The following is a 17,058-nucleotide window of genomic DNA, read 5'->3' as shown; positions in this document are numbered from 1 at the left end:
AGCCCAATTTCGTATTCATTGAGAGAAGGGAGAAGAAGATTCTTTGTTTCCCTATTTTTCTTCTTTAAATATTCCTACAGTATATATTACATAGAGGTCATATTCAATCCCATTTACTATAAACTGTTAAAATGAAAGTGATGAATATCTAGCGCCTGTAGGCCCCAAGTAACCCAAGGTTTTCTCATTTGGATTATGGCCTGTTCCCTCCCTCTTACTTGCCTTGCAATTAGGTTTGAACAATTAAGTATCCCAAATATAGAGAAACACCAATTTTAATTTCAAGATAAGAATTTTAATTTTAATTTTAATTGGGGTTTTTACTTTTTTTTCAGGGATTGATGTAATTTTTTAATTGTTTTTAACTTTTTTATTTCTTGTTTTAAATACCCTGTAAACCGCCCTGAGTCCTTCGGGAAAGGGCGGTATATAAATCTAATAAAATAAATAAATAAATAAATAAATTTACATACCTGAACTTATAGTTAGAAGAACTCTAATTTCAAATGATGTAAATAGGGCTTTGCTTTCTTTCCATTTCATGTTATATGCACAATAACTCTTATTCAAATTCTGTAATTATTAAGGATTACATGTTGTAAGCTTATCCATAACTTTATCTTGTGATAAAAGAAAAAGACACAAAATGACAGCTAGTGTTATAATACAAAAACCCTATCCAGACTTATCTGGGAATTCACTGGAGTCAATATTACTAAGTAATTTCGCCAGCCTGCCCTCTTAAAAATGTAATAAGATATTTTTAGGGGAAAGAAGAACAATCATAGATATTGAATATTTTATTTCAATAAATAGTTCATCTATGTTAGTGTTTCTGAAACCAGCAACTATTATAAAGAAATTTTCTCTCAAATCATTTTTATTTCATTCACCATATAAGCATTTCTAATATACATTTCAAAGATTGTTATTATCAACATCCTATTGTAAAGCTTTTTTGGAGATGCTAGAAATTCTAAACCTCAAAAATATTGTTATAAAATAACAATGCAACTTATTTTCTAATGGAAAGGAGAGCTTAGAATAATTTTTCAAATGAGATACAGTATATAAATGCAGCACAGCAGTCAAATGAATCCTGAAGTGGTATGGAAATCAGTGACTAATATTCCCTATTTTTCAACATTTTACTGTAATTCTTCTAATATGGGGAGAAAATGAATCCAGTCAAATGAATCCTGAAGTGGTATGGAAATCAGTGACTAATATTCCCTATTTTTCAACATTTTACTGTAATTCTTCTAATATGGGGAGAAAATGAAAAGATATGAAGAGTGAAATTTCATTATATAAATGTAACTATAATAATAATAATAATAATAATAATAATATAATTATCCATGATTTCTTTTAGGTTACTATACTGAGTCAATAAGAATTAAAATTAAAATATTAGAAGCATTGCCTCTATCCATAAGCCTGGCATGAATCTTTGAAGGATTAAATAACGACAGCATAAATTTCAGCTCTAAATGTTTATAATGACCCAGAAGGCCAATACATGGTGTGTGTTTGTGATTTTAAATTTTGTTCTATAAAATTTAGTATTTCATACAATAGTAGAAACAAACATAAAAGTAAACAAAATAAAAGTAAAAAAAGGAATCAGAGCAAGTGACTAAATAAAAAAAGAAGAATGAAGAATATATGTAAAGGATTGGCTTCCAATCTTCTCAATAGCAATTACCAGTGCTTTTTTTGTAAAAGAAAAAGGTGCTGGAACTCACCCATGTCATAGAACCCACCTTGCCTACCCTACAAGGTTCCATCCAAAAAAGGTGCCGGAACTCCATTCAGGGCATTCTATGACAAAAAAGCCCTGGCAATTACAAAATATTTACCTTCTACCCTCTCTCTTCAAGGTTATAGCATAATTCCTTTCTTCCCATATCTTCCCTTTCTAATCATCAATTCCATCAATCACCAGTTCATATTTTTCCAGTTTTCAGCAAAAAGGCCATAAAGAGTTTCCGTCACTCATAATTGCCTTCTCCCTAATCAAACAAATAAGTTTTGCCCATTTCTGTAAATTCATCATATTCACTAACCATTCCCCTATCATGGACATTTCAGAATCTTTCCATCTTTGTACATATAGTAATCTTGCTGCAGTTACCATGCACGAAAATGATCTTCCACAAGTTTTTCTCCAGTTGACTATCCATAGGTCCCAACAGACATTGCACTGTTTTTGACATGTTGGCACAAGATAAACAATTACAAAGTTTCTTAAAAGAGAATAGCATAATCGGTATGTACAGTATGTGGCATACTGTAGCCATTTGCAATCCGGTACACTCGTCATAACATTGGTGGGATGAAAGTGCCTACAGCCACCCCCTCAGCTACTATAATGAAACATGCAATAACATATGCATGGAAAAAGCTTTGTTGGGAGCAGAGAGAAAACATTGCTTTAAAACTAGAAAAACTGGAGACAAGTTTAAGCTGCCTCAGATGTAGGCTAGGGGTAAGATGAAGTATCATGAAGATCTGTCAAAACTATTATTGGGGCAGGTTCATTTAAGGTGATATGAGAATGGGCTGTTTTTGAACTAATTAGTTGTGTATCAACTGATAGTTATAGGGTGCAATTATTACAAGCCCACTGCAAGAATTTGTGAGGAAGCAGACGTATATCGCACCAATTTATCACTTTCTGTCTTCTAAGTAACGTTTCTGATGCACTACATTTGTAGCAGCAGGTGCCAAACAGGGAATCAGTTAATAAGAATGATTGTGCATGATAATTATTTCAAAAGGCTTTGCATTATATTAAGAGAAGGTCCCCGAAATTCTGTGCCAAAATGGTTCCAGTGGTTTATGTTAGGCATATGGTGTTAGCCTACAATGTTGGGTTGAAAATATATTAACCACAATGCTATGACTTTAAGAAGTTAATTGGCCAATGGGTGTGTAAGTGTTCTCATGGCCATAAGAGGAAGCTAGGAACGTAGCTTCTCTCTCTCTCTGAATTCACTGATCTCTACTATTACTGTTTTTGCTCTGCTGTTGGTTTACTGCTGTTGTAAACCTGAACTGTGTATTGACCTCTGGACCGGTAAGAAGACTTTGTAGTTTGGATTACTCCTTGGACTGTTGCTATTGTGTATGACTTGGACTGTTTATTTTTGACTGTGCATTTTTGTTTTTACACCACCTCAAAGTAAAATACTTTTGCTTTTAGAACTCAGTGTATTTCTGTGTGTGATTTTTACTGCTCTCAGTGCCCTTCCTTGTCTGTGCAACTCTTTGGTAGCACAAGGAGACCTCTGCACAATAAATTCCTTAACACTGGTTATGGGCCCAGGCCTGTACTGAGAGTAAGTACACACAGTATTCCTAGCTGAGTTTGTGTTAGTTATTTGGTGTAAAATGGCACAGGAACTGTTGTCAGGCATCTCCTGGATAACCCGGTTGGATGGGACAAACTATGTTTCCTGGTCCACAAAATGCTGCTTGCTTTTGCGCAAGGAAGGACTATGGGCTGTTGTAAATAACCCACCAGATACTACTGCTTGGGATCCAGATGATGAAGAGGATGCAAAGAAGTTAGACAACTTTAAACGTAGCAATGAGAAAGCTCTTTGCATTATTGGACTAACACTGAATGACCAGCAGCTTGTCCATATTCGTGGTGAGGAGTCTGCTGCTAGGTGTTGGGATGTTTTGCGAAGGCTTTATGTTCGTGACAGTGTGGGTGCACATATACACCTTACACGTAAGCTGTTTAGGGCTCGTCTGCAGAAGAATGGAGATATGCTGACCCATTTAAATTACATGAAGGCAACTTTTCAAGAGCTTCATGAAAAGGAGCTGATTTTTTCAGAGTTGCATCAGGTCTACATTATTCTGTCATCTTTGGATGAGAGTTATGATGAGTATGTTTCTTCTTTGGAAGTCCTGACCAGAGAGGAACTGACATTGACTAACATTACTGGGAGACTGCTGGAAGAGTCCAGAAGGAGGCGTGACAGAGACCAGCTGAGAGAGACACAGCCACAAGAGGAGCAGCAATTTACCACTGCTTACAACGTCAAGAAATGTTTTTCTTGTGGGGCTAGAGGGCATATAGCCAAATTCTGTAGAAAGGGAAGAAAACAGAATGTAAATAGCAGTGGGAAGGCTAAGAAGGGCATTGGTTTGGCTATTTCTGATGAACCAACATCCAGAAATAATGAATTGTGGGTTGTTGATAGTGGGGCTTCACAATGCATTACCAAAGTGAAAAAGAGGTTTATTAATATGAAAAACAGCAACCAATATGTTTCACTGGCAAACGGTTGGAGGATGAAGGCCTCTGGTGAAGGTAATTCCTATTGTCCATGCATTGATGAACAGTTACCTATGTTATATATACCTAAACTAAGATTCAACCTGTTATCTGTAAGGGAATTGGTTAAGGTTGGGTTTGTGGTAACATTCAGAGGGGAGCAATGCACTATTGAGAGGAATGGAACCTGTGTAACTGCTAATTTGAAAAATGGTTTATTCATTCTCACAAGTAACCAGGTTAGTACAGTTAAAGCTAACTCAATATGTGAGAACAAGAAGCCACATGATGAATGTATACATTTATTGCATAGGCGGTTAGGGCATGTAAACTTTAACTCACTACGTAAAACAGTTGAGTTAGTAGAGGGAGTTAAACTGAAGCCATGTAGTAAGTATTTGAATTGCAATGCCTGTAATCAGGAAAAGAGTAAGGCAAGTCCGGCAAACAGGATAAACAGCTTCAAAACAACTGTACCTTTGGAAGTTGTGTTTGCTGATTTAATTGGACCCATGAAACCAAGTTTAGGAGGATCCTGTTATATTTTAAGTATATTGGACCACTACTCTCGATATGGATTTTGTTATCTGCTTAACTCAAAGGCAGACACTTTCCAACAATTTGCAAACTGGCTCAAGTTTGTGGAGAGAAAAACAAAGAGAAAGGTTCAGTGCATAATTACTGATAATGGTACTGAATTTACAAATAAGCATTTTGTTGATATGCTACAATCAGCTGGCATTGAGCATAAACATTCAGCCCCTTATAGGCCTCAACATAATGCTTTTGTTGAGAGACGTGGGCAAACGTTACAAGCCATGATGAGAACGATGTTAAAAGATTCTGGCTTAACAGATAGACTGTGGGGGGAGGCAGCAAAATGTGCAAACCATGTTCTGAATATAGTTGTTAATACTTCTACTGGTAAAATACCATATACAATATGGCATGGTAGAAGACCAAACCTTGATTACCTGCACACGTTTGGCACCCCAGCTTGGGTCCACATTCCTGCACAACTCAGGAGTAAAGGCCAACATAGGGCTAGGCAATTATACTTCGTAGGTTACGAAGCTAATCACAGATCCTATCGTTTCTGGGAACGAGGCACAACTAATGTATATAACAGTGCGAGTGCAAGATTCCTTGAGCACGTTGGTTGGGATAGGTTAGAGCAAGTAACTGTTAATACTGATCCTCTAGTGTTTGAGGACTCCTCTGATAACGTAACTAGTAATGATAATACATCTCCTGTAAATATGAAAGATGAAGAGGAGATAGGGGAGATAATAGAGGAATCAGAGGAAGGAAAGGAGACAGAAATTCAAAGCCCTGTAATTCCTTGGCGTTCAATGCGTATCAGACATCCACCTGATCGCTATGAAGCAAGTATAGTATGTCAAGTTAGTGTAGTACCTTCTAACTATGATGAGATCAGGATGTATCCTGAAAAGGAACAGGCATCATGGAAAGCTGCAATAAACAGGGAGTTGAAGTCTTAGACAGAAACACATAAGCTTGTCTACAATGGAGGCTAAATTTTCATGTCTATCAGTGTTGTGTACAGAACTGCTAGTGTACAAACAATTATTGTTAGACATGGGCTTAAATGTAAATGATCCATTTATTGTGTATGAGGACAATCAAGCTGTGATAAAAATGGCTAATAATGCTGCAGTAAGAACAAGATCTAAACATACTGATCTTCGTTATTTAAATGTCAGACAATGTGTCAAGGATAAATTAATACAGCTAGAGTATTGTTCATCTGATGTAAATATTGCAGATCAATTTACGAAGGTACAAAGTGCTGTGAAACACAATGCTAATTGTGAAAGAATGTGCATAAGATTGTAAGAGTTATATATTATTCTACCCAAAGGGGAGAATGTTAGGCATATGGTGTTAGCCTACAATGTTGGGTTGAAAATATATTAACCACAATGCTATGACTTTAAGAAGTTAATTGGCCAATGGGTGTGTAAGTGTTCTCATGGCCATAAGAGGAAGCTAGGAACGTAGCTTCTCTCTCTCTCTGAATTCACTGATCTCTACTATTACTGTTTTTGCTCTGCTGTTGGTTTACTGCTGTTGTAAACCTGAACTGTGTATTGACCTCTGGACCGGTAAGAAGACTTTGTAGTTTGGATTACTCCTTGGACTGTTGCTATTGTGTATGACTTGGACTGTTTATTTTTGACTGTGCATTTTTGTTTTTACAACACCTCAAAGTAAAATACTTTTGCTTTTAGAACTCAGTGTATTTCTGTGTGTGATTTTTACTGCTCTCAGTGCCCTTCCTTGTCTGTGCAACTCTTTGGTAGCACAAGGAGACCTCTGCACAATAAATTCCTTAACAGTTTATATAGTTAAATAACTTGTAAAGGGCATTGCGTTTCTCAAAACCTGGAGCCTTAGGGATTTTGCTGTGATATGCAGAGAAGAAAGAGCTACTAAATCCCCCAAACATCATAGCAATTGCAAGTTCAAATTCTGAATGACCATAGAAACAAGATGGGTCAAAGATGATTGGTCCATAGTCGTCTTCAGCTACATTTCCTGACCACAGGTCACCATGAACAAGTGCAGGGATTATTTCCAAGCTATGAAACATTTCTGGAATCTTTGGCTGTAAAAAAATATATATCAAAAAATAGATAGCTTAAAGAATGGGCAAAGAAAAATTTTTACTGTGGAAACTACAAGGCAAATATCAGAATATACAGTACATACAGATTATAAAAGTTCTTTTTTTATTTTTTAAACCTAGTTTTACAAACTGGATATTATTACAAATTGTGTCACTTTTGCTGGCAACATTGGGCTTCTCATAATGACTTAACCTAATAAGGTGAAATAGGGGACAATGTTTATAATCGCTTTTGAGTATCTTTTTCTGATTTCAGAATGATTTTAGATCACAGGCTATTGAGAGACAGAGATAGAGAAAAAGGCAGAGAGAGAATGAGCAAGAGATTAAATCAGATTTTTTTTAAAAAAATGCAAATAATATCAAAGTTAGTATAGTTATAGGAAATGCAGCTCCATATTATGAATGAAATAGGATCATTAGGTAAAGAAGGCAGGAGGGATTGAAGAACTAAAAGGAAACTGATACTAGGTTCAAACATAAAATTTCACTATTGTTACATTAAACCAGGGGTGTCAAACTGCTGGCCCATGGGCCACTCACATCACGCAAAAGCCACGCCCACCCCACTGCCAGCAATGGCAAAACTGTCCCGATACGTTGCGCAACATCATGTGACATCGCAAGTTTGACATGTCTGCATTAAACCATCACTAACTGACTGATTTTATATAATACTTCATTCCATCATGTTTTATATTTCACAAACAAGCCACATAATGGCTTAGGGCAGTGTGATCTCAAACAAACAAATAAATAAATAAAACTATAAATTGGTCTTTTTTCTTGGGAAGAAAAACTCATAGCTGTAATAAATGCTGGTAAAATGATTACAAAGCCAGAAATTGTCACTTGGATTTTAGCCTCTGAAGAGGCAAGTACTCTGACATTTTCTGCTGCTTTAATCTAGTAATATTCTAACATTTTCTTCCTACCTTTAGCTGTTCCCACAACTCTCTTGCTTTTCTGTCTCCATAATCTCTTTCTATTAAATCCATTTGGGCTTGGAGGCGGTGTTGAATAAAAAAAGTAGGCCAGTCATTTTGCCACTCATTTACCTGCAAAATAAAACTAGTGCAAAAATGATGCTATGAATTTATCAACTACAGCATAAGATCACTTTCTTTAAACATTTGATTTTTGTGGCAATTGCAAACTTCCAGCCACAATGTTCCTTAGCAAAACATGAATACAAAAACTCTATACTCTGTTTACACACACACACAAAATTGTATGGTCAGTTAAGATGCTAGAAGTAATGTTTGACTTTAGATACCGGTCACATAATGAAATGATTGCAACTAAGAAAAGACTTACTCCCTTTCTTCCTTACACCTGCCAGGTATAAAAATACCTAAATAATTTAACTTAAGTTCAGTAGTCTAGAAAGAGATGATAGCTTTACAATTAACACTCTACATCTTACATCATATATTTTGTTCAGAGAACTTACCTGAGTTATATTGCCACAGCAGGTGACCACATGAAATCCAAATTTATCCACATAATTAGGTTCTGTCTGGCTTACTCCTAACAAAATAAACTAACAAAAGTAAGACTGCAAACAGGAAAATAGAAACATTATTTTCTCTACTTATTGAGCAACTCATAAATGAATCCTACTGAGTTCCATTAACAAGGAATAGTTTCATACTGCAGCCCTATAGAATACAGATATCCTCACTTCCAACCACTTGTTCAGCGACTGGCCCAAAATTACGACAGCACTAAAAATGGAGACTTATGACCAGGCCTCTAAGTTGCAGCTTTCATGATGTCCCTGCATTCATGAGATCAGCCACTTTGGGCACTTGGAAACTGGCACACATGTACAAAAGTTGCAACATCCTGTGGTAATGTGATCGCCATTTGTGACTTCACAGCCCGCTTCTAACAAGTACGTTAATGGGGAAGCTGGCAGGAAGTTGCAAATCAAGGTCATGTGACATTGTGCTTAACACACAGTGATTCACTTAATGACCATGCAGGAAGTAATGAACTGATGTCATAAGGCAGCTGCAGTCATGTGAGGTGTCACTTATGACCACATCACTTAGCAACAGAGTTGCTAGTCTCAACTGTAGATGGTAAGTGAGTACTGAAGGGTCCTTGATGCCTCTGAGTTTGGGTCTTTTTTTGCAGACATTTCATTATCCAAACTAAGTAATATCATCAGTTCTAGAACTAGCAGCTAGCACTGTCGATATTATCTAGTTTGGGTAATGAAACATCTGCAAGAAAACAAACAAAGCTCAGAGAGTACCATGGACCCCTCATTTCAATTCTGAGCTACAAATGCAAGTAGTGAGAACTACTTAGACAGTGCAAGAATTGAAATTCTTGGAGCTAAATACTATAAAATACATTGGATGTATGCCTGATTGGGCATCCAGATTTGTTTTGCATATATACTTTTTCAGAACCAATAATAATGTCCATTTTCTGATACAAAAGAAGCAAATAGCAATATTATAAAGAATAATTGTTTATACAAAAAAGGAAAGTGAGGCATGTTAATTGCTTATATATTAGTACGAGTTCTAATAATTGCATCAGCTTCCATCTAAAGTTGTGTTCCAAACCTGCTAATTATAAGTAACTCCTAGTTCATAACAACTATACTGTACCAATTGTTTGTTCTTTTTTTCTTAGTTTTTCTCCATTTTCTTTATTGTAAAGGTGAAGATCTGCCATTTGTTCTCCAAGTTTTGCTGAGTATCTAGGAGAAGAAACAAACCCCAATATTATGGACCATGTGGCTTCAAATCAGCCGGAAAAGAGATTTTATACATATGCATGCACACACATATATAATTTAGAAAATAATTACTGTATCTGCACATGTTAAACTATGGTTACCATATCAACAGTTTATTAAATTAATCCAATTGCCCAATTTCACATAATTCAGTGAGGCACAACTTGCCAGTAACACTTTTCCTAAACATGGGTGTGAACCCAGCCAATAGGTTGTAAAAAATTTTTGAGAAATTATAAGATTTAACAATTCCAATATAATTGGACCTCTGCACAGTGAAGGAAGATCTTTGACTCTCTCTATATATATATTTTTGTTAAGAGCCATGTTTGTCAGATGATAATCTGAGAAAATGACTCACCATGATGAGTCCTAAATCTGGATATATTCTTTTTTATTTCTGACATCCCATTGTTTATCTCCCTTGTCTCCCTTCTTCCTCCCTTTACCCCAAGCTGGAAAAGGGACAAATTCCTTTAATCAGTTCACAAAAAATAACTGAAATGCCACTAAGAGGGCATGTTGCCCACATCTCCCTTATGAGAAATTTCTGTAGGTATTATATTCATCATGCTGGTTTCAAGGTAACTTTATCAAAATTTAAGATGAGCAATATCAGAAGAAAGCTCTTATACTGCTATGGCTGGCCTCTCCAAATGATTGTGTGTCCACACTAGAACAAAACATCACATTAACTATGATACGGACATATAAGAGTTAAAAGATGAAATGAACCATGGAATGTTTGAATGCCTCCACTTGGCCAATTCAGCCAAGACTAAGTAAATGCTCCAATCTTGACAGATACTGTATGTATGATTGTCATTGTACAGGGTTCATAGGTTGGCAAAGGGAAGCATTCCCTGCTGGTATAACTTCACTGAAATTCTATGGAATGTTATGGATCTGAGTTTGTTAACGTCCCAAAATAGGATTTTCCACACTATGTTCTGACCCATCACTACTGGAACTTGAAGTAAGGTCACATGGAAAGTTTTGGGTGGATGTGGCAGGAGATCAATCAGAATAACAAAATTGGAAAGGACCTTGGAGGTTTCCTAGGCTAACCCCCTGTTCAAGCAGGAAACTATGATTTCAGACAAATTGTGGTCCAATCTCTTCTTACAAACCTCCAGTGTTGGAGCACCCACAACTTCTGGAGGCAAGTCATTCCGCTGATTGTTCTAATTGTCAGAAAATTTCTCCTTAGTTCTAGGTTGGTTCTCTCTTTGATCAGTTTCCATCTATTGCTTCCTTTCCTACCTTCAGGTGCTTTGGAGAATAGGTTGATCCCCTCTTCTTTGTGGCAGCCCCTTAGATACTGGAACACTGCCATCATCTCACCCCTGATCTTTTTCACTAGACTAGCCATACCTAATTCCTACAACCATTCTTCATACACCTCCAGTCCCCTAATCATCAGCAATTAGTACAAGTTTAGTGTTATTACAAATGTTCTGTCCTTAGAGATTAGTCTCTTGATCAGGGGTTTCAGGACATTTAGTTTTCCACACACACCCTCCTCCAGGAAAATGAAAATCCTCATCCCTGAATTTATTTTGCTTCCAGTGAGACACTGTTTTGTGGTAATAACATATAGGGTCTTTTCAGAACTGCCACTGTAAAAGAAAAGAAGAGGGATGGAGAACCAACATCCTAAAATGAAGCCTTTAACATACTTGTTGAGGCTCCTCATTTTTATGTACTCCATAGCAAATGCGGCTCCACTTCCAGGAAGATCCATCACTTTAATTGGCTGGGGAACTCGTATGGTGTTGGTTTTCTGAATTTCTCTCAAACTTGCCATTTCACCTTCAAACATAATCCTAGTCTGATCAGAAAGAAGAATATAATTTAATGAAAATTGGTTGCATGTTAGGATTTTGCAGGACAGAAAAAAGAGTTGTTCTTCTGATTTGTAAATAATTATACACCAAATATCCAGGAGCAGGTGAAGGAAGCATTGCTCAGTAAACACGTCAGAAATAGGTGCCCATAGACCTGTTCTTTGGTGCAAACCAGATGCTCTGTTCATTCTAGTTGTTTTAGATTCATCCAATTCACAAACATGAACAAAATAATCAGAGCATAGTGCTAAAGAAAGTTCCAGTCTCCAGAGCATCTTTATTTCAAAAAATGTCTTTGGCGCAAATAGGAATTCTTAGAAAATAAAAATGGTCGATAGCTGTAGCCCAGATTTTTTAAAAAAGAATTGGAAGTGTCCCACAAAAGGGGGACTAAATTACATTTTTAGAAAACCCTAAACCAGGGCTTTTCAACCAGTGATACGGGTACCACCTGTGGTACATTGGCAACTGGCAGATGGTACGTGACCAAAAGTGGTAGCGGGGGAGGGGAATGGCAGCACCACACAAGCCTGAGTGAGAGACGGCTGGAGCTGCAGGGCTGTCAGGGCTCAGCGGAAGCGCCAGGATCAGCGCCAGGCTCCAGCTGGAGCTCGGTGCTAATCCTGGTGCTTCTGCTGAGCCCAGAAGTGCCGATCAGCTGGAATGTGCAGCATCTCCAGGGTCTTGTAATTTACATAGATGCTTGGCAACTGATTCATATTTATGATGGTCATAGTGTCCCAGGGTCATGTGAAGTGATCAAAACCTGTTGCAACCACCCAGCAGACGGGCGGAATAAAAAAACAAAATCTCCCACCTCACCTCCACAGAAATGCTCACAATGAAAACCTCGGGCAGGAGGAAGAGCGCTGCCGGGCAGGCAGGCAGGTGTCTTGCTTGGCTGTGGCTTGGGGGGCACTTTTTTCAGTGCCATTATAACTTCGAACAGCCACTAAGTGAACTGTTGTAAGTCAAGGACTACCTGTACTTCATCACTTTTTTCCTTTTTTTTGGTCATCAAGTTTTTGACACCTTGCTAGGCAACTGGTGGTACTCAGATGTTGCCATATTCTAAAAGTGGTACAATGGGTGAAAAGGTTGAAAAGCCCTGCCCTAAACAACCTGGGACCCACTGGGTTTTTTCCACATACAATGTAGGTTTGCGATGCCCTCAAAACCCTCTTCTTTCTCAACTGACCCTTGAAACTGCTTGCCAATTTGCTGGAAGAAAGGGGAACAAAGCGAGCTAGAGACCAAGAGGAAAACTGTGTTCTGGCTTGTTCCAAAGGTCCCTTCCCTCCAATGAGGAAGGATGTTCAGCTATCAGTCACAAATGCCCACGCCTCCCAAGTAGCCCTGTTCTTGCGGGCATTCAAGTCATTCCCTTGTTCTTCCCTCACCAGCCGTTAAAGAGATTTCAAATTTCAGCCTCAGGTCCAAAGCAACCAATGGCCACTCACCATCAGGCCTTGCTACCAGCCAATTAGACACAGGGGCCAGAGGAAGATGGAAAAGAGGGTAGGAGACAGGCCATCTTCCCTTGCACCATAGAGTTCATTGGTTTCTGGGAAACGCAGTTGGAAAGTGTGGTGGTGATAAAGTGGCCACAGGTTTGCCTAGTTTCAGTCTCATGGGAGTGGTAGATCTCAGATTTTGGATGAATTCTATAAATTAGCCCATCCGAGGTACTTTGATTCAAAGAATGTTGCTCTGTGTTGTGCTGTTTAGCCCAACTGAAAGTTACAAACTATCAAACAGACACAAGATGGTAGTATATAGATGGGATGAGGGGCCTGAATCTTCTCTGGCAGCATGCTCATATTAATGCCTAATAAGCACATTCTTCATCTCTTCAAAGAATTATAAACTCATCTTAATACAGTGTTTTTCAACCACTGTTCCGCGGCACACTAGTGTGCCGCGAGATGTTGCCTGGTGTGCCGTGGGAAAAATTGAAAAGTAATTATAAAATACTTTCTTTGTGTTTATTTGATTCCTATTCAAGAGAATTACTTTATATATAGTCAATATAGGCACAGAGTTAATTTTTTTAACATTTTCTAATGGTGGAGTGCCTCGTGATTTTTTTCATGAAACAAGTGTGCCTTTGCCCAAAAAAGGTTGAAAAACACTGTCTTAATAAAATAGTAGATATTTGCTAGCAGATAAATAAATTTGGATGTACTGGTTATCAACTAGAATGTCCTTTGCAATGGATGTGAGCACATGCAAAGGTAAGTATATACTAATGAGAAGGAAGGACTCACTGGAGAAGAGCCGAATGCTGGGAAAGGTTGAGGGCAAGAGAAGAAAGGGACAACAGAGAATGAGGTGGCTGGATGGAGTCACTGAAGCAGTAGGCGTGAGCCTAAATGGACTCCAGAAAATGGTAGAGGACAGGAAGGCCTGGAGGAACATTGTCCATGGGGTCGCAGCTAACGACAACAACATACTTATATTTAACCCACTAGGACTCTCAGTGACTTAACAGCACCATTAAAATGTGTAAAATCAGGATCAATTTCTTTTAAAAATCCAGATGCTAACAATACCATTATGAAAAATATAAAATGTATTTTTATATTTGCTTCATATAAAAATGATTTTTTCAGAGAAAACAATTAGCATTTGACTGTTTGATTTTATTGGAATTTCTTTGATTGTGGTGAGCAGCTCACAGCATACGGGTTTATTTACGTATTTATGTAAATTCCCAGTACTGAAAGTGCTTTGAAAGGAGGACAGGCCAGCAGATAGGTTTCCATCACCATAAAAAAATTTAAAAAAAATATGTACAGGTGCCCAAATTTAATCAAATGGTTGCTTAACTTGGTTTAATTGCATTAATTAATTGGCCAGCGAGACTCAGTGGGAGATTCCTTGAGGATTTAGAGCAGAAGAGCTAATTAGATCAGTGTTTCCCAACCTTGGTCACTTGAAGATGTGTGGACTTCAACTCCCAGAATTCCCTAGTCAGCTATGATGAGTGGGGAATTCTGGGAGTTGAAGTCCACACATCTTCAAGTGGCCAAGGTTGGGAAACACTGAATTAGATAATTACTACGAATTTCCGGGATTACGTCAGCTGATTTCACGAACAAGATATTCCTACCCACCCACCCCAAGACCCCTCCCCATACATATGCTGATCAAGCTGCGCAGAAAATATTACCGCCTCTTAACGGCATTCGCTTCACCCATCCTGCGTACCCTTATTGCAGGGGTCTTCAAACTCGGCCCTTTTATGACTCATGGACTTCAACTCCCAGAATTCCTCAGCCAGGCATGCTGGCTGAGGAATTCTGGGAGTTGAAGTCCATGAGTCATAAAAGGGCCGAGTTTGAAGACTCCTGCTTTATTGCAAGGGGTAAAAACAAAAGGGAGCAAAGCAAACAGCTTGTGTCACAAGCTGCCGCTGCCGGCGGATTGCCCTCCTAGTCCCCAAGCCTTCCCAGCAGCAGTAATTTAGCAGCTAACAGAGCTGTATCGTTAACCTGGGGCTTGTCGTGGCTTTTAACAAACACTCGTCCTCCGTCGGTTTCGTAGGCTTGTCCTTGACATATGTACCCTCCTCTTGAGCTACCCAAGAGCTTCACAACGGTGGTTTTCAGTTCAGATTTCAGCAGGTTTTCCATGCCGCCTGTCGCTTTAGGGGTCTTGCCTTCGGTCGCCAGGGCGCGTCGGTATTACGGCTCTTTCCTCCCTTTGCGGCCAAACGTAAACAGAAAAGCACGAAATCGAACACCGTAACTTTGCGGGGCCGGAGCGAGGCAGACCGGGGTGGGGATGGGATGGGGTGGGGGGAAGGACAGGGGAACTCGGTTAGTGGGCGTTATAGGACTGACGATCGCTATGCGAGATAGCGCGGTTTTCGTCCAAAGAAAAACAATTGCTGTGGGCTTGAAAAGCAAGTGGAAAACAAACATTCTTGCAATAAAACGGGCTCTTGCACCACTATCGAGTGGAGCGGGGTGGGTGGGTGGGGAGGGGGAGGTCGGTCTGAAAGTCCTCCGAGAGAGAGAGAGAGAGATCGATCATTCTGGTTCGCCAATGATGTTGATGGAGCTTCTCTAGCCCCTCCCCTTTTTATTTGGAATTAGATTACACGATAATGAAGCAGCTGGCTGCCAGGGGGCAAGCGCACTTCAATTTAAAGTAGGGCGGAGGTTTTATCGTTAAGAGGGTTGCAGATGCGACTGTGACGTGAAAGATACCGGTTTTAGAGGTGGTCTCTCTGAAATTTCCTGCATCTATGACTCGTAAATGCCGAATTTGGTTTTATTGACTATCGAGTTGAAATATATTCCTTTTCAAAATTAGAAGCGTTGCGTTGTAGTTTATAGAATAATTCTACAAGCAGAGGCCCCCAAACGGCCTAGGTAGCTGGTGCTAGAGGTGGTACCTTGGAAGTATTGTAAGACTGCCCATTTATAATATACTGATGGTCAAGAATAGAGACCTGCCATGTACTACTAAGACCTGGCTGGGGAGCAAAAGGCATGAAAAGTCATCAGATATCTGCTCTCCTGGGTTTCTGTTCCTGCAAAATTGAGGAGTTGGGTATTTGTGTTAATTTGTGAGACTGAGATCATAGCAAGGGATGCTGCTTTGTGGAATTATGGACAAGTTGGGGCAGCTGCTGGTTTAATGTTCACCAACCTGCCCAGCAGAAGTCCTTTGCAAACTCTTGAATGACATTTGGAAGCTGCTGTTGGACTTTTTGGAGTTTGGGGTGATTGCAATCTCCATGTCTTAGTGGAAGGATCCAGTGTAGCTTGTAAGTTCATACTTTCATGGTTACCAGAGCCTTTTGCAAGTTATTGCAGCTTCAACAAGCCCAGGTATGTTTCACTCTGTATATCACTCAGAGATGTAAGAGTGGGATACTTAACAAATATAGTAACACATATAAATACTTTGGATTTAATATGGCACTGAGGAGAACCAGTGTGGTTAAGTGATTAAAGGCAGTGGGATAGAAACTAGATACTGTGAATTCTAGTTCTGTTTAGGCACAAAGCTAACAGAGTGACTTTGGAAAACCACTTTTTCTTATTCTAGGAAGAATGCACTGGTACTCCAATAAAATAACTTCGAGAGGAATCTTGGCATCCTAATGGACAATACTTAAATATCAGCCAGTAGTGTGCTGCAGCTGCCAAAAAAACCAATGCAATCCTAGGCTGCATTAACGGAAGGATAGAATCAAGATCACACAAAGTATTAGTACCAATATATAATGGCTTGGTAAGACCACGCTTGGAATATTGCATCCGGTTTTGGTCACCCTGATATAAAAAAGATGTTGAAACTCTAGAAAGAGAAGAGCAACAAAGATGATTAAGGGGCTGGAGGCTAAAACATATGAAGAATATTTGTAGGAATTGGTATGTCTAGTCTAGTGAAAAGAAGGACTAGGGATGACACAATAGTGGTGTTCCAATATTTGAGGGGCTGCAACAGAGAACAGAGGGACAACCTATTCCCAAAGCACCTGAAAGTAGAACAA

The 17,058-nt window shown here is 38.8% G+C and overlaps 1 protein-coding gene across 4 annotated transcripts; it reads right to left on the bottom strand.

The window, feature by feature from the left end:
• Window positions 1–281: 281 nt before the first annotated feature.
• Window positions 282–15,300, bottom strand: FN3K (fructosamine 3 kinase). 4 transcript variants are annotated; one of them, XR_014025584.1, is made up of 8 exons: window positions 15,044–15,300; window positions 11,382–11,533; window positions 9,572–9,663; window positions 8,398–8,474; window positions 7,880–8,002; window positions 6,660–6,923; window positions 2,070–2,846; window positions 496–573 (listed from the first exon to the last, which is right to left on the bottom strand). XR_014025584.1 is itself a non-coding variant. In XM_081320975.1 (7 exons), the coding sequence occupies exons 1-7, from the start codon at window positions 15,182–15,184 to the stop codon at window positions 2,772–2,774; spliced, it is 924 nt and encodes a 307-aa protein (XP_081177101.1). In that variant the 5' UTR covers window positions 15,185–15,300; the 3' UTR covers window positions 282–2,771. The 4 variants fall into 4 exon arrangements, 2 of the variants coding, with proteins under 2 accessions (XP_081177101.1, XP_081177102.1); XR_014025585.1 differs by having other exon boundaries at window positions 512–573; window positions 1,863–2,846; XM_081320975.1 differs by having other exon boundaries at window positions 282–2,846.
• Between the last annotated feature and the right edge of the window lie 1,758 nt (window positions 15,301–17,058).

Source organism: Vipera berus (assembly GCF_964194415.1).
Source record: "Vipera berus genome assembly, chromosome: 2".
In the NCBI taxonomy this organism is placed as follows: domain Eukaryota; kingdom Metazoa; phylum Chordata; class Lepidosauria; order Squamata; family Viperidae; genus Vipera; species Vipera berus.
Note: the sequence above shows the minus strand (reverse complement) of the source record. Positions and strands in the feature narration are given on the sequence as shown.